Source organism: Euleptes europaea, chromosome 5 (genome assembly GCF_029931775.1).
Source record: "Euleptes europaea isolate rEulEur1 chromosome 5, rEulEur1.hap1, whole genome shotgun sequence".
Taxonomy (NCBI): Eukaryota; Metazoa; Chordata; class Lepidosauria; order Squamata; family Sphaerodactylidae; genus Euleptes; species Euleptes europaea.
The window spans coordinates 9,979,415-10,003,040 of NC_079316.1; the positions used below are offsets into that span (position 1 = coordinate 9,979,415).

Consider the following 23,626-nt stretch of genomic DNA (forward strand, 5'->3'; position numbering starts at 1 on the left):
AAACTCAGGAAAAACAGTCTCCCATAGGAAAGGTATTCTTGCCATTTATTAAAGGAGTCACTGATAGGATGGAGAAACGTTTGAAAAAACAACCTACAAACAGTGTTTAAACCCACCAAGAAAATACAACAGATGCTACAATCAGCAAAAGACAAAAGAGACCCCCTCACCTCTGCAGGAGTATACTGTATACCTTGCAGTTGTGGACAGGTTTACATCGGGACCACAAAACGCAGCATACAAACAAGGATAAAAGAACATGAAAGATACTGCAGACTTGGCCAACCTGAGAAATCAGCAGTGGCTGAACATGGACTGACACAAACAGGACACAGGGTCTTAATCCAAGACACTGAAAGACTGGACAATTCTACCAACTATTTAGTTAGATTACACAGAGAAGCCATTGAAATTCATAAATATCAGCACAACTTTAACAGAAGAGAGTTTAAGAATGAATAAGGCTTGGCTTCCTGTCCTGAAAACCTCCAGACTAACAAAGACTACAGTCCACAATAGCCATGCAGATTAGCTTTGGATTTCACACATTAACAGATCACTTCAGGATACAATGGTTCCATATTAACATACCACACCCTCATTAGCACATTATCTTGATACTTACAGGACAATGATTAGCACATTACCTTTGATACTTTTTGCAGGACAGTGATTCAGCTCAAACCCACCCCTTTCTGACTATATATTACTCTTCCTACACACTTGACACTGAGAGACACTGTCCTTCAGTGTTACTCCTCTGAAGATGCCTGCCACAGCTGCTGGCGAAACGTCAGGAAAAAAAATACCAAGACCACGGTCACACAGCCCGGATAACCTACAAGAACCAAGTTATTTCTTTCTTTGATTGCCCTAATGCCTTGCAATCTGATTTTAAAAGTTCAGAAAGAACTCAGCCTTGGAGGAGAAGGAAAGGGTCAAAAGGAGCCAAGAATAGCTGACATGGAATAATTCTAATTAATAGTCATCAATCAGATCTTGCAGAAATGTGCTATGTCTTTCTCTCCAGTGTCTTTTCATGATAATAGTGATGACTCGGTAATTTCTGGACAGTTTTTCTGATTCTAGAACTAGCCCAAGATAGTTCTCTTTCCTTTCAGATGAAGAAAGTGCAGATTGGGTGCTTTACGATAGATGGCAAATGTGTCCTGCGTTAGTGGCTAGTTAGTTTAAATCTGCCTGTCTCTGTTGGTGCAGTGCGAGTATGTCTGACATGTGCATGTTAACTAATTGGGGTGCACATATATTGATAATGATATTTTCTGTCTCATTATGTGTTACTTGCAGTACACACCCACGTAATCATGGGATTCCACCAAGCAATGTAACTCTTTCAACTAATTAGTGTGTTTTGGATGCACAATAACTAATAGTTAGGGAGTCTTCTTATATTTCTAAATGGCAGCCTCTGCCCGCCTTTAATGTTGCCTGACTTTTAGATTCTGCACCATCTTCAAAAATTGGCACTTGAGTATTTCATCATAGTCATGGATTTTGTCAAAATTTTGTAGTCATTATCTATATTGACATTTACATTATCTGATTTAAATCCTTTGTAATAACTATTTGGATTATATATAAAAGTTATATATAAAAGTCTTGTAACCTCTGGTGCTGTGCATCTTTTTTCTTTCATTGTTCAGAGGCTTATTCCCCTCCCCCTTTTTGAAATGTATTTAAGGACAACTTTTAAAAAATAACATTTTACTGAAGATATGGCAAAAAAAAAGCCCATTCAATCACATACATAGATCGGTTGTCAAATTCATTAAAATGCAAAAAACTCTCACTCTTGCCCTTCCACATCAATACATGTGCAATGTACAATAATATTCAAAATTCACTGATTTGCTATTTACAACATGTTTAGTAACATCAACAAAAATTGCCTTGTTATTCCAAACCAGTATATTTTAAATCTAGTTTTATCAGGGGACCCGACCCTGGCTTGCTCTGCTTGCCAATCGCATAGCTTTCTGAGTGCTCAGTATTTACAGTATTCTGAATGTACGCTTCTGCTTCCTTTTTTTGGTGCACTGTAGATAAAATTAGATTTAAAACAAATGTTGTATCCCTCCTTTCTTCCGAATGGGGACCCAAAAGTGGTTACATTCTCCTGTCCTCCATTTTATCCTCATAACGACTCTGTGAGGTAGGTCTGGCTGACAGTGTGTGACTGGCCCAAGGTCACCCAGCAACCTTCCAAGGCAGACTGGAGATTCAAAACAGATCCTAGTCTGAAATTCTAACCACTACATCACATTTGTTCTGATAGCTCACAGAACTTAACTCCCCTTTGTTTTGTAACGTGTGTGTGTGTAAAGTGCCATCAAGTCACAGCCGACTTATGGCGACCCCTTGTTGGGGTTTTCATGGCAAGAGACTAACAGAGGTGGTTTGCCAGTGCCTTCCTCTGCACAGCAACCCTGGACTTCCTTGGTGGTCTCCCATCCAAATACTAACCAGGGCCGACCCTGCTTAGCTTCTGAGATCTGATGAGATCAGGCTAGCTTGGGCCATCCAGGTCAGGGCTTGTTTTGTAATAGAGGGGTTATTTTCTTCCCTCTCTCGCTGTGCTGCCTGCACCTTTCTGAATTCTGGCCCGAGATGTTCCAGCTCCCTTCATTTCTGGCACTGCAGGTCCTGTGATCATCCTGAAGCTGTTGGCCAATTTTTAGATTCCTAGCTCTATTTTCCGATGAGTTGTGCGGCCACAAATAGACAAATGGAGAGACACACAGATCCTTTTATTATTAAAGATATTATTAAAGATATTATCTAGGTCGTATTTCATTATTTTAAAGTTTGTAATCTAATGGCTGCATTAGCTATGGTATATCTTATACTATTTTCTCTATTCCATTGTTTCCCTAACTTTATGATCCTTTTTGAGTCTCAATGGAAAAAAGCAGACTATGGCCATTTATTGGTTCTTGTAGGTTATCCGGGCTGTGTAACCGTGGTCTTGGAATTTTCTTTCCTGACGTTTCGCCAGCAACTGTGGCAGGCATCTTCAGAGTAGTAACACTGAAGGACAGTGTCTCTCAGTGTCAAGGGTGTAGGAAGAGTAATATATAGTCAGAAAGGGGTTGGGTTTGAGCTGAGTATTGTCCTGCAAAAGTATTGTCCTGTAAGTATCAAGATAATGTGCTAATGAGGGTATGGTATGTTAATATGGAACCATTGTATCCTGAAGTGATCTGTTAATGTGTGTAATCCAAAACTAATCTGTATGGCTATTGTTGAATGTTGTCTTTGTCTGGAGGTTTTTCAGGGCAGGAAGCCAAGCCTTATTCATTCTTAAACTCTCCTCTTTTCTGTTAAAGTTGTGCTGATGTTTATGAATTTCAATGGCTTCTCTGTGCAATCTGACAAAATAGTTGGTAGAATTGTCCAGTCTTTCAGTGTCTTGGAATAAGACCCTGTGTCCTGTTTGTGTTTAAACCCACCAAGAAAATACAACAAATGCTACGATCAGCAAAAGACAAAAGAGACCCCCTCACCTCTGCAGGAGTATATCGTATACCTTGCAGCTGTGGAGAAGTTTACATCGGGACCACAAAACGCAGCATACAAACAAGGATAAAAGAACATGAAAGATACTGCAGACTTGGCCAACCTGAGAAATCAGCAGTGGCTGAACATGGACTGACACAAACAGGACACAGGGTCTTATTCCAAGACACTGAAAGACTGGACAATTCTACCAACTATTTTGTCAGATTGCACAGAGAAGCCATTGAAATTCATAAACATCAGCACAACTTTAACAGAAAAGAGGAGAGTTTAAGAATGAATAAGGCTTGGCTTCCTGCCCTGAAAAACCTCCAGACAAAGACAACATTCAACAATAGCCATACAGATTAGTTTTGGATTACACACATTAACAGATCACTTCAGGATACAATGGTTCCATATTAACATACCATACCCTCATTAGCACATTATCTTGATACTTACAGGACAATACTTTTGCAGGACAATACTCAGCTCAAACCCAACCCCTTTCTGACTATATATTACTCTTCCTACACCCTTGACACTGAGAGACACTGTCCTTCAGTGTTACTACTCTGAAGATGCCTGCCACAGTTGCTGGCGAAACGTCAGGAAAGAAAATTCCAAGACCACGGTTACACAGCCCGGATAACCTACAAGAACCAATGAACTCTGACCGTGAAAGCCTTCGACAATATTATGGCCATTTATGCTTGGGTATTTAGTCTCGCGATGCCTACAGGACTGCTTTGGGACTTTGTTGGGATTATTCATGATTTTTCCAGCCTTCAGAAGTCACTTCGCTGCTGCCATGTGCTTTCCTCACAGTTTCAGGAACCTGTTTTACCATGGATTTAAAATCTGCTTTGCAGCAAATGCAATGCTGTTTGCTGTCACTTCTGTGAATAGTCTTAACTTCAAGTTTCTCTCCCCATGCCCATTCTTGCTCATCCCTTCCTCATCCAACCCCTTCCCTAGAAGCCATTTTGGACAATTTCAGCAGCAAGTGTTTTAAGATCTCTGGGAACAAACAGAGCCAACTGACCCCCACCCACCCCCTGATAAAGGACAATGCCCCACTCCTTCTGTCACCCAGACACACCATTGCAATCCTATCCCAACTCCACACTTGATGCATGCAGAGGGGCTGGCAAAGCCTGACTCCCAACTCTAAACCCAGCAAGCCCCCCCACCTGGTTTTTGTTTTGTTTGCTAGTGCTATTTTAGCGATAAAACACTAAAATATTTATATATTTAGTGCTTCACGACTAAAATAGCACTAGCAAACAAAAAAACAGGTGAGGGCTGGCTGTCCAGGACAAGATTTCCCACTGTTCTCCCCCCCCCCTTTGGTTAGTTTTACAGTGAGTGCTTTCCAACATGGGGAATCCAACAAAGCCGTGCTGATCCACTCCCTCCATGATCAGTGTTACAGGAAGTGCTTTCAGACATTGAGCATCCAACAGAGCCGTGCTGATTTTCCACCCCCACCCCCCCTGTTCTTATGATCCCTGCACTGAGATAGCCAGAAACAAATTGGTTGGGTGGGGTTTTTTGTCTGTGCTTTGGCTGTAAAATGGCTACTTGGTTCAGTAAAACAATAAATGTAAAATTCACTAGATATAATTATGTATCAAAATCCAATATTATCAAACTTCTATACATAATTGATATAAGAAACGATGCAAGCAATTACCCTGACTAGGAACTAATCAAAAGCCTTTGCTGTTTTATCAACATGAAAAAAGATAACAATGACCCATTTGTTGTTCAAAAACATTACAATGTATTTTAAAAGTATCCTAACAAAAGATATACTAATTAAAATTGGAGAATAGTAAAAACCTGAGCACATAACCTTTTCTTAAACAAGTTGCCTTCAGCGCATGAGATGGTCATGAACGAAAACAATCCCATGATTAGATAAAGTGTAGTCGCTAATGACTCATAGCTTTTACATGCAACAGCATTCTAAATGATCTTAAAGAAATCTTACTAAAAAGAATAGCTGATTATTTATAAAAACACTGACTATTCCAATTTGTCATTAAGACCGCTAAGAGACATTGTATCAAGAGTATAAATCCAAAAAGCCCTTCCGTCTTATAAGTGTCTCTTCGGTTTGTAAACGTTTAAAGGGGTTAGATAAAACCTAATTGAGAACAAAAAAACTTTATATCAGAAATTGAATGAGATTTGCCTCAGAAATGTTCTGTTAGAGAAGCCTCATTAATGCCTCTAAAGATTTTACTCTTACGTTCAATAATTCTTGTTCTTAATGGTCTAGAGAACCAGTGTGGTATAGTGGTTAGGGTGTCAGACCCAGGTTCAAATCCCCATTTGTGCCATGGAAGCTTGCTGGTTGGCCTTGGGCCAGTCACACACTTTCAGCCTCAATTCAGACAAATATTTGGATGGGAGCCCTCCAAGGAATACCCTAGTTGTGATGCGGCGGCAGGCTATGGTAAACCACCTTCAAATATCTCTGGCTTTAAAAACCCTACAGGGTTGCCATAAGTCAGCTGTGACTTGACAGCAAAAAAATGGTCTAGAGGACTGACCTATATATAAAGATTTCAATGGCAAATAATAATATAGATAATAACAAAGTTTACCATTTAAAACAGTTCACTGATTGTAATTCTTAGAACAATCAGTGAACTGTTTTAGATGGTAAACTTTGTTATTTCTAGGATTAGTAAATGTCTTAAAATGCAACCTCTGTTGGTAACAGTATTTTCTGTTATCTCTTACAGATGGTTTCAGTTTGAGATGGGGGAATTAGCTTTCTGGGGACTACGCTTAGCAAGAGGGAGGGGGATGGAATCTTTTCTCCTAATTTTACGGGGATGAGCACACCGGTGGATATACTCGAATGGCAAAAAGGCCACTACTTATATCCAGAAATGAGCCCTGGGGCTGTATGCTAACTGGCAACACAATGGGTTTTGCCAGGGACAAAAAAACTTAATTACTCCTTGAATAGTTGAGATATTAAAGAGGCAATGGTAACATAGAAGAATACCTTAGTTTGCCTGATTAAATATAGGCAATGACTGTAGTATAGTTTTAGATATGTGAAGATATTTGGAAGATCTTTCCAGGAAGGGAGGAGTAGACAAGAGATGTCCTGTTTGAGCTACTCTGCAAGTTAGATGGAGCTGGAGGGTGAATCCAGATTTGCTAAAAGACTGGTCAGAATTCTATTATTGGACTCTGATTGCTGATAGGGTTAAGGCAGGGGTCTGCAAACTGCGGCTCCCAAGCTGCATGCGGCTCTTTGGCCCGTTGAGTGCGGCTCTCCGAACTTGGTTCGGAGCCCCTGCTCTTGCGCCCGCTCGCGCCGGCAGCCAGGCTGCGCACCTGAGAGAGAGAGAGAGAGAGAGAGAGAGAGCGTGCAGGCGAGTGGGCGTGCTGTCTCTCTCCCCCCCACCCCGCCGTGGATAATGGCCAAGTCCCCCTTTCCCGGCCTCCGGCTGAGTCCCATTGGGAGGCCATGTCTACCCACTGGCTTTCTTGGCAGTAAACCTGGACTCCGAGGAGGGGAAAAAGTCCCCCTTCAGAGGCCAGGTCTACCAATTGGCTTCTATGGGCCTCCAGAAGCCAGGTCTACTGCCAAGAAAGCCAATGGGTAGACCTGGCCTCCCAATGGGACTCAGCCGGAGGCCAGGTCTACCAATAGGCTTTTATGGCAGTAGACTAGGCCTCCAGACGAGGACTCCGGATGGGGAGGGGGAAATGGCAGAGACTTACAATTTAATTTTTATCAATAAATAAGATCACTATTAAGTATGATATCAAGTTTTATTCAGTGTACCTATAGTTTAATTAAGACTTAAAACTTTAATTAAAGTTTATTAAGTTAATAAACAGTGTACCTACCTATATAGTTTAAGTTTAAGAAATTTGGCTCTCAAAAGAAATCTCAATCATTGTACTGTTGATATTTGGCTCTTTTGACTAATGAGTTTGCCGACCCCTGGGTTAAGGTGTTGTGCTATCAGTCCCAGATGTCTGTTTGGAGTGTTTCATTAAGGATGCGAGAGAGGCTAATTTATTCCCTCTTGTTCCAGCTTTCCCACCTCAAGGTCAGAGGAATGCAAAATGACCCATTTCTGTCTTACGGCGACCAAAGCTTTGCACAGGTCGCGAAGATGGCTTCCAGAGCCCTGGGAACTTTGGTTCACTTTGGAGGAACACTACCCTGCTATTCCCTGTGAGCTCTGGTTCCATATGCTGCTCTAACCCCGACCTAGATTGGGATAGAGAGCGAAGTAGAAATAATAATAATAATAATAATAATAATAATAATAATAATAATAACAACAATAATGTTATGGCATACTGGGGTGCTGGGACAGATGAGGAGCCAACAACAGGAACAATGTCTACATTCATAATGTGCTATTACTGAGAAATCATTGGAACTCAGTTGCAAAGCATCAGAATGAACTAATTTACCCATCAGACGGGATGTTCTGTGAAAACTTATGCAAGGGTTATTTTGGTATCCTGGAATATCTCATGCAAGGTGCCAATGTTTGTGTATTATTCTTTTAATTTGGTAAGAAGAATGATGAAATCCCATAGACCAAACTATGTGGCCAGATGATTACATATGATCCTTTAGTGAAGAGAGTAGCTCTTTGAACTTTGTCTGCTCTTATTCTATAAGATCTTATGGTCTGTTTGAGGAAACCTCTTTCAGCTAAATTTTCAGCGAAAGGGTTACCCAAATTATTACAAGAACTATGAAGTGTACAATTTCTCTTCAAAATTGTCCATAAGGAAGTTTTACCTGGCAGCTGTTGTAATGTAGAAAGGACTTTCTATCTGTAGGTTTTGAGTATCCTCTAACATGTATGGTGGTATTCAATTATAAACCATCACATCTAAAAAAGGAAAGTTGGTGGTGCTGAATTAATGAAGAAATTGAATGTGAGGATTTATGGTATTTGACCATTAATAAAAATCTGATATAATTTTGGAAATAAAATCTGGCAAAATGAAAATAATTCTTATATAATATCCAGATGAGAAAATGGGTAGGCAATAATAACTCCACCTTAGTATTGAGAAACATCTAAATTATTGTGGAATTGTGGAACTCCTTGTCCCAAGATGTGGTGATGACTGCCAACTTGGAAGGCTTTAAGAGGTGAGTGGACATGTTCATGGAGGAGAGGGCTATCCATGGCTACTAGTAAAAATGGATACTAGTCATGATGTAGACCTAGTCTCTCCAGGATCAGATGAGCATGCCTATTCTATGAGGTGCTGTGGAACAGAGGCAGGACGATGCTGCTGCACCCATCTTATTTGTGGGCTTCCTAGAGGCCCCTGGTTGGCCACTGTATGAACAGACTTCTGGACTTCATGGACCTTGGTTTGATCTAGCATGGCCTTTCTCATGTTCTAATTATGATCCTTACTTCTTCATGAAGAATAGATATACATAAAGATTTAACATCCATGGTAAGAATCTGCATTCCTTCCGTTTGTTCAATGAAGTGAGTGGTCTCCCAAATAAAAAACATGGAATTTCTAACAAAAGGTTCCAAAAACGTATTGACATATTGTGCTAATGGTTCTAAAATGGAAGTAGAACCTGAAATGATTGGTCTGCCTGGTGGTGGGAGACCTTCTCTGGGGATCTTAGGTAAAATATAAAACACAGGAATTCTCCATGTATCTCTCATGGGAAAAAAGGAAATAGGATTACTGCTGTATCGTAAAAACAACGCCTCCTGGATTGAGATCTCAATGGCAAATTTGATCTCTGAAGTAGGGTCCTGGCTTCACAACTGTTGTGTGTGTGTTAAGTGCCGTCAAGTCGCTTCCGACTCACGGCGACCCTATGAATGAAAGTCCTCCAAAATGTCCTATCTTTGACAGCCTTGTTCAGATCTTGCAAATTGAAGGCTGTGGCTTCCTTTATTGAGTCAATCCATCTCTTGTTGGGTCTTCCTCTTTTCCTGCTGCCCTCAACTTTTCCTAGCATGACTGTCTTTTCCAGTGACTATTGTCGTCTCATGACGTGACCAAAATACGACAGCCTCAGTTTAGTCATTTTAGCTTCTAGGGTCAGTTCAGGCTTTATTTGAACTATAACCCACTGATTTGTTTTTGTTTTGTTTTTTTGGCAGTCCACGGAATCCGTAACACTCTTCTCCAATACCACATTTCAAAGGAATCTATTTTCTTCCCATCAGCTTTCTTCACTGTCCAGCTTTCACACCCATACATAGTAATAGGGAATACGATGGCATGAATTAATCTAGTCTTGGTGGACAGTGACACATCCTTACACTTCAAAATCTTTTCCAGCTCCTTCATGGCTGCCCTTCCCAGTCTCAATCTCCTTCTGATTTCTTGGCTGCAGTCTCCCTCTTGGTTGATGGTAGAGCCAAGGAATAGAAAGTCTTGAACAATTTCAATTTCCTCATTGTTAACCTTAAAGTTGTGTAATTCTCCTCTATTCATTACTTTTGTTTTCTTGATGTTCAGCTGTAGTCCTGCTTTAGCAATTTCTCTTTTAACTTTCAGCAGTAGTCGTTTCAAATCTTCACTATTTTCTGCCAATAATGTAGTGTCATCAGCATGTAAGAATCATTCAATTGATGATGTATTTCATCATAGTAGTCTTCTTTGTTAAGAATCACAATAGCACCCTCTTTATCAGCTGGTTTAATAACTATGTATTTTTAGATAATTCATCTAATGCTATTTTTTCAGATTTTGCCAAATTGTATGCTTACTATTCTCCAATTTTTCTATATCTGTCTGTCTGTCTGTCTGTCTGTCTATCTATCTATCTATCTATCTATCTATCTATCTATCTATCTATCTATCTATCTATTTCTATTGCTGTGCCATGCACTTCAGGATGGCTCAATCATACCCAATTGAACTGTATCATCTATCTCTTTGGTGATGGCTTCCCACTGTTTCTGTGATATCTGGCACCATGTGTCATGACTGACTTGGCTAGGCTCTGTTGGAATTATGTGCTGAATGGGGTTGGGCTGCCCTGGATGATATGAAAATACTCCTGGGCCATCAGCTATGACTTGCTAGGTCGGGTGGTCCTGCTCTGGGATCAACTTGGGAACAAATCTAGAGAATTCTGTTGAAGCTTCTCCTGACAGTAGATAGCCCACTCCCAGAATGAGGAGTTCATTGATCAAGTGGCAGGCGCTGAGGGCACAGTCATGCCATCGTTTCAAGTGGTTGATGTGTACCATGCCAGCCTTGGGACCAGAGCCCACAATGGAACTTGCAGGGAAGAATTTGGGGTGAGGGGTGGGATAAAGAAATCATCACATTAGTTTGAATATAACATTTCTCTTTTTCTATCCTAACTGCAGTTAGCAAAGAAACATGGAAACATTTACACTATATGGGGAGGGCCTCAGCCTCTGGTAGTATTGTCTGGATTACAAGCAATTAAAGAAGCATTAGTAAAGCATTCAGAAAACTTCTCTCAGCGACCAGTAACCCCTTTCTTTAACGTTGCAGCAAAAGAAAAGGGTAAGTTTGTATAAAAATATTTTACTTGTCTTCATTCCAGAGAAATGGTAGAAAGATAACAAAGGAAAATGAACATTTCAGCCAGTTGGAGGTTTCTCCATCCAGTAGGCAATATTGTACCCCTCTATGTGAAAAAATATTCTAACCTAGATGGCCCAGGCTACTCCGATCTCATCAAATCTCAGAAGCTAAGCAGGGTCAGTGGTGGTTAGGACTTGGATGGAAGAACCCCAAGGAATACTAGGGTCTCTACAAACAGCAAGGCAATGACAAACCACCTGTTTGTTTCTTGCCTTGAAAATCGTATGGGAGTCACCATAAGTAGGCCAGCAGAAAGGAGAGGAGCGATCCATAGCCCTTCGCAGTGTGGAAGCACCAACATCACACTGAGGGGTGCTTTATCACTCTCCCCAAAACTCTATGGAAACCATAGAATTTGGGGCAAGAGCAGCCCCTTGGTGCAATGCTGGTGCATCAGTATCACGCCAGTCGTGGTGCCATCGCGTGGGGACGCTAATCACTGCCCCCTGTACCCACCTCCCAAAATCTCCTTCTGGTTGCCAGGAAGGACCTGGCAACCCTAGTCATCATGTAGGGGGCGAGGTTCGAGCATTCACTCTGAACATTATGGTTTAGCCCAAATACTGCACTGTGAGTCAGTGTTCTGACCACTGCTCTGAATTTTTTTTCTGGTTCCCAGAGACTCAGTGAGACATTTCCCACTCCCCAGGGTGAGAATTAGCATTCCAACTCCCAACTGAGAGTCACCATCCTGATCCCCCCCCCCCCATACACCAGATAACTTCTCATTGAGTGAATGGGACTCAGTAAGAAATTTCCCACTCCTTTGGGGGCAGAGGTCAGAAGAGTCAGTCTTCTAACCCCTCCCCCAGTACAGCAAGACACTTTTGGAAAGTTGGAGGTTCACAATACCACCTCTCAGCTGTGTTTTCAGCTGATGAGTGGCATTGTGACACTTCCCACTAGGACTGTCGATTCGATTCGTCCTGAACCGAAAAACAGCTGAATTTCACCCGATTTGGAGGTTGTCAGTTCGGATGGAACCGAATTTTTAAAAAGGCGGGAAAACGACAAGCCAAATTCAGCGAGTTCGGCGATCGCTGAATAAATTCAGCAAATTCGGGGGCTCAGAATCAGCAGCATAACCGGCAGTTAGTAAGCAGCATTCTCCCACGGCCAATTGATGGCCAAGCTGGGTCTTCTTCTGGCCAATCATTCGCGGTTGAGCGCGTGAGCCCAGCTGCTGCGCGGCCCGGGGAGAGAAAGAGAGTGTCTGTTTGTGTGTGCACATTTGCGGCTTTCCACGGCTCCGGGGGGAGGCATTTTTGGAAGTAGAGGTCCCACAATTTCAGTAGCTTCAGGGGACCCTTCTTGCAAGAACCCCCAAGTTTTGTAAATATTGGGTCAGGGGATCCCGAGATATGGGGCCTGGAAGGGGTCCCCTCCTGAAATTGCCCATTGGAATAAAGTGAATAAGAACACATTCACAGTTTTCCATGGCTTCGGGGGGGGGCATTTTTGGAGGTAGAGGTCCCAAAATTTCAGTGTAGCTTCAGGGGACCCTTCTTGCAAGAACCTCCAAGTTTGGTAACGATCGGGACAAGGGGTCCCGAGTTATGCGGTGCCCCCCCATCCACCCACTGGAATGATTGGGAGCAGGCGATCCTGTGCATCTAGAGAGCGGCAAATACAAGGCAAAACCTCCTGTGCATAAATGGAATAGGATTGGATTTACTTCTCCTCTGTGCTCCTGCTGGAAGACATCCACACAGTTTGATTTTGGGTTTTTTTCTCTATACCTTTTCTCCTGTGTGTGTGGGGGGGGAAGCAGAGTCTGTGTGGGGGGGAGAAGTTTCTGTGGGGGGGGAAGCCAAAGGGGGCTGTCACCCGTTCTGCCAAGGGGTGTGTGCCCGCTCGCCTCTGCGGGAGTGTGTGTTCTGCTTTTAAAGTTTTAAAGTTTAAAGTTGAGTCTGTGCGGCGGCTAGCGAGTCTCTCTCCGCTTGGCACCTGGGCCATGCCTCCTCCGCCTTGGTTTTTTTCCTGTTTGGGGTTGAGCCAAGCCGTACTGATTGGGGGGGGCTTCGCCCATTCTGCAGACGGTGTGTGCCCGCTCGCCTCTGCGGGAGTGTGTGCTGTGCTCTGCTTTTGTTTTTTGCCCCTAGCCTGGGGTTGAGTGTGACGGTGCGGCTTGTGTGCGCCTCCTCCTCCTTGGTTTTTTCCCATTTGAGGCCGAGCCGTACTGGTTTGAGAGGAGGGGTTTCGCCCGTTCTGCCTGGGTGTGTGTGTGCCCGCTCACGTCTCTCTCTCCCTGGTTTGAGGGGGGGCTTCAGTTGTTTGTCCTCAGGTTTTCCCTCATTCATAAGATCGGTTAGTTCTATTTTGATGCTCGCTCAAAACTGGTTTTCAAATTGTGACTTAAACAATGCATTTGCCCGGTCCCGAGACTCCTGACTCCCAAGTCCGATGCAAAAGGGGAAATTCCACCCCCACCTGCTCCTTATGCATAGCTAGTCCGCCTCTGTCCCTTTCCATGGTTTGCAAACTCCCAAGGTCGTGTCACGTGTTGCTTTGCATGGTTTTGCAAACTCCAGGTGCAAACGGTCTATTTATTTCTATTCATTCCAATGGGCTGAGGGGGGACCCCTTCCGGGTCCCATAAGTAGGGACCCCCTGACCCAATCTTTACAAAACTTGGGGGTTCTTGCAAGAAGGGTCCCCTGAAGCTATGCTGAAAGTTTGGGACCTCTATCTCCAAAAATGTCCCCCGGAGCCATGGAAAGCTGCGAATGTATTCTTGTTCGCTTTATTCCAATGGGCAATTTTTGGGGGGACCCCTTCCGGGGACCCCCTGACCCAATCTTTACAAAACTTGGGGGTTCTTGCAAGAAGGGTCCCCTGAAGCAACGCTGAAAGTTTGGGACCTCCAAACATGCACCCCCGGAGCCGCGGCAAGGCACAAATGTGTTTTTAACGGCTTTAAACGGTCAAATTTCCCCCCGAACTCCGGATCTCACTCCGAATTGCACGGATCCAAATCGGGGGAGTTTGGACTTTGACATTTCCCAAATAAAATCAGGCCGAATTTTGCCGAATCCGAATTTTACTGAATTTTTTTTTCAACAGCCCTACTCCCCACCATACACTTCTCTCTATGTCCACACTCTGGGTTCAGAAACACACCTAGCTGGCCAGTGCATTGGATAAAACTAATTCTTCATCAGCATTTCAGTGCTTACACAAAAGGTAGCTCTTGAATGCTTAGACATGAAGGACATTTGACTCCACATTTTATAGGTGGACAACATAAACCTCTGTTAACATGAATGTTTTATCCATCCTTAATGACCTCAGGTATTGTATTCTCAAATGGTCACACCTGGAAACAACAGAGGAAGTTTGGGGTGGCTACCATGCGGAAGCTGGGAATGGAGAAGAAAAGTGTGCAGAGCCAAATACAAGAGGAGGCCCGTCACCTTGTCGAGACTTTTGCAAGTGCAAAGGGTATGTTTTACTGGGATTGGGCTGGAGTTTCCCACTCTGCAGAAACTTTTTGTGAGGATTATCCCCTCACAACTGTATTTGCATTACTTTTTGTATGGATTGTATTATTTGTCGGATTGTATTACTTCTTGTATGCATAAAATAATTTAGCACTGATTTTTCAGGGTGCTTCAAACTATTAGTTTTTAAGGTATCTCAGGACTGTTTCTTTTTGCTGCACTACAATGACCCTTCTGGACTTCTGCTTTGGAGGATTTCCATGTTCAGACACCCTGACTATTTAGCATACCCAATTCCCTCAAGCCATGAGGAGGCCCAACTGATTCTTGCACTGATTGCTGCAAGTCCAAATGACAAACTACACTCTACCACAGTCTACCAAGGGAACTCAGCTGACCCCATCCAAAAGTGGGATTATGGAACAACAACAATCGCCAAATACACACACAAATGTGTTAGCACTTCTCCCTTCTTCCTCCATTTGGGTGCCCATAGAATTGGACCCCCTGACCCAAATTTCACCAAACTTGGAGGTTCTCCTGAGGAGCCTCACCAGCAGCTGAGCTGCAAATTTGATGTCTCTACCTTGAAAAACAACCCCCAGAGCCCCGCAAATATCTCCCGTTGAATACCATTGGAGCAAAAAATTACCCAGGCCCCCACCACCAATTCTTTCAAATGTAGGAAAAAACAGCCTTTTTTTCCTCCAGGGAAAAAGCTAAGAGGCATGCCTGTGAACAACCACAGATCAATACCTCCTCCCACCCCAAGAACCAGCACAAGCCCAACAGAACCATACCAGAACCTAGGGTTGCCAACCTCCAGGTAATAGAAGAAGATCTCCTGCTATTACAACTGATCTCCAGCCAATATAGATCAGTTCAGCTGGAGAAAATGGCAGCTTTGGCAATTGGAGTTTATAGCATTGAAGTCCCTCCCCTCCCCAAACCCCGCCCTCCTCAGGGTCCGCCCCAAAAATCTCCCGCCGGTTGCAAAGAGGGACCTAGCAACCCTACCAGAACCCAGTCCAGCACAACCACAAACCGATGCATCATGAAGCCTAAAAGAACCAATATAAAAAAACACACTAAAACACAGCATAAGAAAATCAAAATAGGCGGCACTTTTGCCAGTCCAGATGAAGCTGCAAGCCAGTCCAACATGCAGGTGCCCAGCAAAACCCAGGCATGCCGACAACAAAGATACCTTCATTTTCCCAGGGAAAGCAGGCCTCAGGAAGTTAGAGGGAGGGTTTCTGTGTGTACCCTGATCCTCCTCTCTCTCAGTCTCACACACCATCACAGCCTCAGAGATTGAACCTTTGGTTCTGCGGCTGCCTTTCATCACTGGCTCTCCTTTTCCCACCTTCCCACCCCTGCAAGGAAGAATGTTAGCCAGAAATGTATCTTGATTAGCTTCATTATTTGTGGCTCTCCTGTGGCTTCTGTTGGTTTCTGTTTGACACACTGGTCCCTCTCCTTCTGCGTCCTTTTCATCTCCCACAAGATGAAGCACAGTTTTGGTGCAGCTGCATTATTCTCAGCATGCAATTTTTGTATGGGGTGGCTGGCCAAGGACTGACTGAGCCGGGCATCACTTCCAACTTCCCCGTGCCACACAGCTACTAGGGTTCAGTGGAGGCTTTGGGGTGAGCTCCAGTGACAACACTCTTGTCCCCAAAGCTAACCCCAAAAGACTGCTTAGGCAGCTCCTCTTCCTGCTGCTGGGAAGGCTCAACAACAGCTGGAGGAGGGGCAGCCTGAGCAACAGACCCCTGCCCACTGCCAGCACCTGTAATCACCTATGCAAGTGACTAGGGTTGCCAGCTCTTGGTTGGGAAATACCTGGAGATTTCAGAGGTGAGGCCTGAGGAGGGCGGGGCTTGGAGAGGGGAGGGACTTCAATGCCATAGAGTCCAATTGCCAAAGCAGCCATTTTCTCCAGGGGGATTTATCTCTGTCGCCTGTAATAGCGGGAGATCTGCAGCCACCGCCTGAAGGTTGGCAACCCCAGCAAGTGGTGCTTCTCCAGCAGCTGCATCGACAAAGTGTGCTTGACACCACTCGAGCCAAGGATGGTGGAGGGTGGCTGAGGAGCAGGTCTCTACACAGGTGGGTGGAAAACAGCAGCCCTCCTCTCTTCTCTACTGCCTTTCCCCGGGGCCCTGCAGCGTTCCTTTCCTGTCACTCATTGTTCCCCCACACCAAACTCTGGCTAACTAACACAGGGAAGTTAAGTGCCTAGCTACCTGTCCTTCACTGCAACCCAACAGACCCTGAAAGTTTTTAAAGGACTCTCCAAGAAAACTGAGATTTTGTTTTGTAAAGATTCACCTAGCTGAACCTTGTTTCAAAGTGTGGTTATCCTTTTGTTGTTGTTGTTGTTTAAAGAGCAACTACCTAGTGACTTCCTATTCTAGAACCTGTCTAAGGGTAACCTGCAACTATCCTGGAAATGGAATGTCAAAAATGTCAAAAAAGTGAAAGGTAACTGCACTAAAATTTGTCCTGTCTCCTCTACTGCAAGTTCCTGCATTCCAGATAAAGGAATGAGAAGAGCTCAGTAAAAGTTACAGCCTGAACTGATGAACTAGTTTTCTAAGGCCGCCCAGCTTCAATTGTTATGAAGCCCAGAGTCAACACTGAAAAGGTTTACTGTATGCTAATTAACTATTTGGAAAAGAAAATCCTTGACTTTCTTAACAGCGATCACAAGCCTAACTAGGAAGAAACCGAAGCCCTACTCCTAAGTTAAAATGTGAGGGTTTTTAACCAATTCCTAACACGCCTTTATTAAAACTAGCCTCTATTTAAATCTCAACTACTATATCAAAATGGCTCACACACACAAGGGTCTAAAAAAGCAAAACAAAACCTTAAACACCATTTAACATACAGGGAAACCAAACCAAACTCAAGGCAATTAAAGGGGCTTTAGGCCTCACTAGGCTCCAGCGAGCTCTCCTATTTGTCCCTTCAAGATGCCTCTCCCCCTCCCCTCCCTCCTGTTGCCCGAGAAACTAGCCAAATGGCAGGAAAAGGGCAACAGGAGACTGGTCCTTCCAGAACAATAAAGCAAAGGGGAGGGGCACCTTTGCCAGCCCAGCAGAAACCACCTGGAAGCCCAGCACAGCACTAGCCAAGCTAAGTTTAAAGGGGGGCTTAGAATTTAAAGCCCGATCGCCGGCATCGCGTATGGGCTTAAAAAAAAATTTCCCCATGGGCTGTTGAAAAGCCAAAAAGCCAGAAAAAAAGCTTTTAAAAATTTGGCGTTGAGGCTTTCAGCTTTATCTAGATTACTGGGATTTTTTTCAGCTGGGAAAAAAAGTGGGGAAAAGTTACGTTTGGCATATCTGAATGCACACACCTAGTCATCAGCTTGCAACAAGACTGAAACTTGATCTTGTTGGAGGGAATGAACTGTGAAATGTCTCTTAGTACTAGCACATGTGCCGGGACATGGAAGACCTAGGCTAGCTCAATCTTGTCAAATCTCAGAAATTTAGCAGGGTCAGCCCTGGTTAATATTTGGATGGGAGACCACCAAGGAAGTCCAAGGTTGCTACACAGAGGCAGGCAATAGGGCTGTCAATTCGGTTCGGCCCGAACTGAAAATCAGCCGAATTTCCCTTGATTCGGCGGTTTTTAGTTCGGGAGGAACCGAACTCAAAACTGGCGGGCAACCGGGGGGGCCGAATTCAGCGAGTTCGGGAGTTCGCGAATAAATTCGGCCAATTCGGGGCCGTCAGTAAGCAGCATAACCTTCAGTAAGCAGCATTCTCCTCCCCTGGCCAATCGGTGGCCAAGCTGGGTCTTCTTCTGGCCAATCAGTCAGGATTGAGTACTGGAGGAATCAGCTGATGTGCGGCCGGCCGGGGAAAGAGAGAGAGAGAGGGAAATCCTCATGTGTGTGTGAGGGGGTGCTTGTGCACATTCGCTCCTTTCCGTGGCTGCAGGGGGCGCATTTTTTGGGGTACAGACCCCAAACTTTCAGGGGATATTCAGACAGGTTTTCTTAAGAGACCACCCAAGTTTTGTAAACATTGGGTCAGGGGGTCCCGAGATATGGGCTCCCCCCTTTTTTCTTTCCATGGCTGCAGAGGGCGCATTTTTGGGTGTGCCGACCCCAAACTTTCAGCGGAGCATCAGACAAGGCTTCTTAAGATACTCCCCAAGTTTTGTAAACATTGGGTCAGGGCCCCCCGAGATATGGGCTCCACCCCTTTTTCCTCTCCCCCCTTTTCCATTTTCGTGGCTGCAGGGGGCGCTTTTTTGGGGCTGCAGCCCCCAAACTTTTATCATAGCTTCAGAGAATCCCTCTTAAGAGACCATCCAAGTTTTGTAAAGATGGGTTCAGTGGGGGCTGAAATATCGGCTCCCCCCCTTTTCTCTTTCCGTGGCTGCAGGGGGCGCATTTTTGGGTGTGCCGACCCCAGACTTTCAGCGGAGCTTCAGTCAAGGCTTTTTAAGAGACCACCCAAGTTTTGTAAACATTGGGTCAGGCCCCCCCGAGATATGGGCTTTCCCCTTTTCCCTATTGGGATGAATGGATCACCCTCGAGAGATGCATACATATGGATCTTATATTGGATACAAATGGAATCATATTGGATTACCCAGCCTCCCAGCCCCTCCTGCTGGAACAGAAGACAGCCACAGTAAGACCCCTTTGGGGGCTTTAATCTATAGTTTTTCTTTTCTGTGTGTGTGGGGGGGGGAAAGCAGAGTCTGTGTGTGTGTGGGGGGAGGGAGCAGTTTCTGTGGGTGGGGGGGGAAGCCAAAGGGGGCTTTTGCCGGTTCTGCCTGGGGTGTGTGTTCCCCCTCCAGTCTCTCTCTCCCTGGCTTGAGGGGGGGCTTCATTTTTATTCTTCAGGTTTTTCCTCATTCATAAGATCAGTTAGGTTATTTTGATGCTTGCTCAAAACTGGTTTTCAAATGGTGACTTAAAGAATGCATCTGCCTGGTCCCAAGTCCAATGCAAAAGGAGAAATTCCACCCCCTCCTGCTCATTATGCAGAGCTAGCTGCCTCTGTCCCTTTCCATAGTATGCAAACTCCCAGGTGTCAGGTGTTGCTTTGCACTGTTGCAAAGGTGTTGCATTGCGTGCTTGTGTTGCTTTGCAGTTGTATTGTTTTGCAAAATTCTTCACACCTGCCCCGCCCTTTGCATGTTTGCAAAGGTGTTGCTTTTCAGTTGTGTTGCTTTGCAAAGTTCTTAGCACCTGCCCCGCCCTTGCTCTCATCAGCTGTTTGTCGGGGCCGGGAGCTTTGTGCGTGGGCGGCAAGCTCTGCTGAGAGATACACATTAAGGGTGGGGGGGACCCCTTTCAGGGCCCATATCTCAGCCCCCCCTGACCCAATCTTTACAAAACTTGGGGAGTCTTTCAATATACGTCCTTTGAAGCTCTGCTGAAAGTTTGGGACCTCTAAGCCCAAAAATGCCCGCCCCCAGAGCCGCGGAAAGGCGCGGTTGTGTTTTTAATGGCTTTATTCGGCCGAATTTTTTTTCCGAACTTTGAATTCCCGCCGAATTGAATGGATCCGAAGTGGGGGAGTTCGGACTTTGGCATGTACCGAACCCACAAGGGCCAAATTCGGCCGAATCCGAACTGTACCGAATTTTTTTTTTTGACAGCCCTAGCAGGCAATGGCAAGCCACCTCTGAATGCCTCTCACCTTGAAAACCACAAGAGATTGCCATGTGTTGGCTCTGACTTGATGGCACTTTCCACTACCTCCATCACTAGCTCACACCAGAACTTCAAACAGGGCAGTAAAGCTGGAAAAATAGATCAGTCAGAATGCTATACCTCTCACCTGTTGTCTGCTCTGCTGCTGTCCCATTGTTGCCCTAGATTGCTCTTCTCAGGGAACTTCCTTCCTTCCAGCTGACCCTGCTCTCTCTGCCTTCTTTTCTTTGTGCCAAAATACACGTTATGATTTTTCAAGAGTTGGGTCTGGATGGACTCCACGTGGAGCAGCAAAATCAGGGAAATAAATCCTTCCGTGTGGTTATCAAGTGGGGAAAAGGCTTGGGGGGTGCAGGAGTTCGTCCTCCCCCCATGGCATTTGAGCTTTCCTTTTTTTCAGAATTTATTCCCTGCAGCTGCTGTGTAGCTGTAAGGAATGCAAGATGGATCCACGAAACCAGCACCCAACTCTAAGAATCGTAATATATAGAGTGGCTCTTTGTCTAACCACCATGAGGGGAAGACGCGCTCTCTACATACCTAGTCTAAATAGAAATCTAGAATGCTAACTCTATATTTCCCTATCCAATATGGAGTTCCTCTATAATAGCAGACTTCTATTTCTTTTCTGAAGCATCAAGCCTACTGGGAACTTAATTCCTAAGCAGCATCTCCATTTTGCTTGCTGTACAAATCTAATTCTTGCTAATGTATATGATCCCAAATAGGAGGCGGGAATCAAGAGAGACGACTCAACATTTCCCTGTTTAAGAAGTATGACTCTCAGTATAAATAGAAGTAAAACAATTGTTAATGTTTTGCACATATCTTGGTTTGCAGGACAGCCACTTGACCCTTTGTTTCCCATCACTTATTCGGTCTCCAGTGTGATCTCTGTTCTGGTTTTTGGACACCGGTTTTCTGCTGAGGATGAGGAATTTATCAAGCTGGCGAAAGCCTCTGCACATGGTGTACGATTTGTAGGTAGCTTCTTTCATCTTGTGAGTACACTTTAATGTTTTATACCCTGCCCTCCCCCGGTCGAAGCTTTCCAATTGTCTTTGGCAGAGATTAGGGATGAGAAAGTAGTGCTCAGATGAAGGGTTTATACATGAAACTGCCTTTTTTTCCAATCAGACCATTGGTCCCTCAAGGTCAGTGTTGTCTACTCAAACTGCCACCAGCTCTCAGGGATCCTTTCACATCACCTACTACTTGACAGGTGCTGAGGAGTCTCTGGTTCTTGACAATCTATGCTTAAGAGGTGATGCAGTAAATGCTTGGGACAATATTGGTGGGAGCAGGCTACAACTTGACAATGAGGGAAAGGCAATGCCCTGGGAGACAAGGAAGGAGAAGCCAAATGCTGCTCTGCCTCTGACAGTTGTAACATTCCTCACTGCCTTGCCTCATGTGCTGGTAATGGTTACCTCAACAACAGCAAGTTCATTAAAGATCCTCAGGATGGAGGCAAGATTCAAAGTCCTTGAATTGAAAGTGTCGGTTCAGGTAAAAGAACTTAAGAAATTTCCAGTGAGCTAGTACAAACAAGCCCCAACCTGGATAGCACAGATTCGCCTGATCCCATGAGATCTCAGAAGCCAACAGGGTCCACCCTGGTTAGAATTTGGTTGGGAGACCACAATTCCAGGGTTAATAATCAGAGGCAGGCAATGACAAACCACCTCTGAACGTCTCTTGCCTTGAAAACCCTACCAGGTTGCCGTAAGTCAGCTGCAACTTAACAGCAAAAAAAAAAAGCCGAAGCAGAATATGAAGAGAAGCTTTTGTCAGTTCCACCGAATATCACTTTTTGCAAGTCTATGGACTTTCCTTTGAAAACCTATATTCAAGCACAGTAGCTGTGTTTATTTCTACCTGCAAAAATAAACAACAGTCCACTGACACATTAAAGAATAATAAAATTCTACCACAGCAGAAGTGTTTATGTGAGCCTGCTTGCACCTTTGAAATTCTAATAGTGGTGGTGGGTGTAACCAGGAAATGGAAACAACCACAAAATATCAGGGAGAGAGATTATATATAAATCTAACAGTGAATCTTCAACATTTCAGGTGGAAGCTCTGTTTGACAGGATACTTTTTAATATGGTACCCAAAAAAGGTTGACACACAGCCTAATAGTAAGAATACCAATGGGTTATATAAGATGGGCCCTGACCTGGATGGCCCAGGCTAGCCTGATCTCGTCAGATCTCAGAAGCTAAGCAGGGTCAGCCCTGGTTAGTATTTGGATGGGAGACCACCAAGGAGTACCAGGGTTGCTGTGCAGAGGAAGGCACTGGCAAACCACCTCTGATAGTCTCTTGCCATGAAAACCCTGAAAGGGGTCACCATAAGTTGGCTGCGACTTGAAGGCACTTAACACACACACACACACACACACACACACACAAGATAACCTAGTGGAGCTTTAATACAATACAAATAATTAAAATAATTCAATAAAACTTCACACATTTCAGCCACAAAGAGAGTGGTATCTCCTCCAATTTTGCGGGAGACAGTAGCGCTTGTGTGAGTTCAAACGTGTCAGCTCCGCACACTCTGAGGAATGTCGCCCGTTTAAGATCAGCATCAGTGATCTTGTATGCTTGCGTAGCTCTCCCACCTCTCAGGGGTGGACATATCAAACTCTTTAATGTGGCCCTGAGTAGCCATTGCAAGTTGTGTTGTGTCTCCCTTTTGTGGTATCACCAGTTATTTCAGCTAGACTAGCTGGGCTGCCTACCAGCTATCGCTTGTGATTTCTGCTTGGATTTGCCAGGCTGCCTACCAGCTCAATATCCCATCCTCGTCGCCAGTGTTAAGTATGCATGGGTGATACACGAGGCCGGAGACGGAGTTCCAACAACCACTGATTTATTAACAACTGGAACTGAACTGAACTCAACTGCACAACACCTCAACTTATATACAATCCCAACCACCAGGGGTCACGCCCCCCAAGTCTGTGAGAAACACAGGCAAAGGAGCCTAGAGCAGACTTCAAGCTGAACATGAGCTGTTAAGTCCCGGACTGCCTACGGGGCACTGTGAGGTCGCGGAAATGCGAAGGAGATTTCAGCAAGAGTGATTCAGCAGGGGTAGCCGGACTGCCAACCAGCCTTCATCGCCACTGTTAAGTCCACGTGGGGAGGACACACGAGGTCGGAGATGGAGTTCAAATAGCAACCACGTTTACTGTGAACAGAACAGAACTGAGGAGCACAGTGCAAACGGCCCTCCTTAAATGCCCCCCTGGCCGCCCGCGGCCACTCCCCCCCTGATCCGGGATAGAGGGAAAACAACCCCAGGTTACCAATGGTGCGTGCCGGCTTAGGGCCAATGGCGCATGCAGGACTTAG

The 23,626-nt window shown here is 44.6% G+C and overlaps 1 protein-coding gene across 1 annotated transcript in view; it reads left to right on the top strand.

The window, feature by feature from the left end:
• Positions 1 to 5,751: 5,751 nt before the first annotated feature.
• The window catches only part of LOC130477901 (cytochrome P450 2J2-like), a 34,994-nt gene continuing 17,119 nt past the window's right edge, over positions 5,752 to 23,626 (top strand). The window contains exons 1-4 of the mRNA XM_056849982.1: positions 5,752 to 5,826; positions 10,887 to 11,049; positions 14,422 to 14,571; positions 21,100 to 21,260. Coding sequence (XP_056705960.1) covers positions 5,752 to 5,826; positions 10,887 to 11,049; positions 14,422 to 14,571; positions 21,100 to 21,260 — 549 coding nt within the window. The remainder of the gene's footprint in view (positions 5,827 to 10,886; positions 11,050 to 14,421; positions 14,572 to 21,099; positions 21,261 to 23,626) is intronic.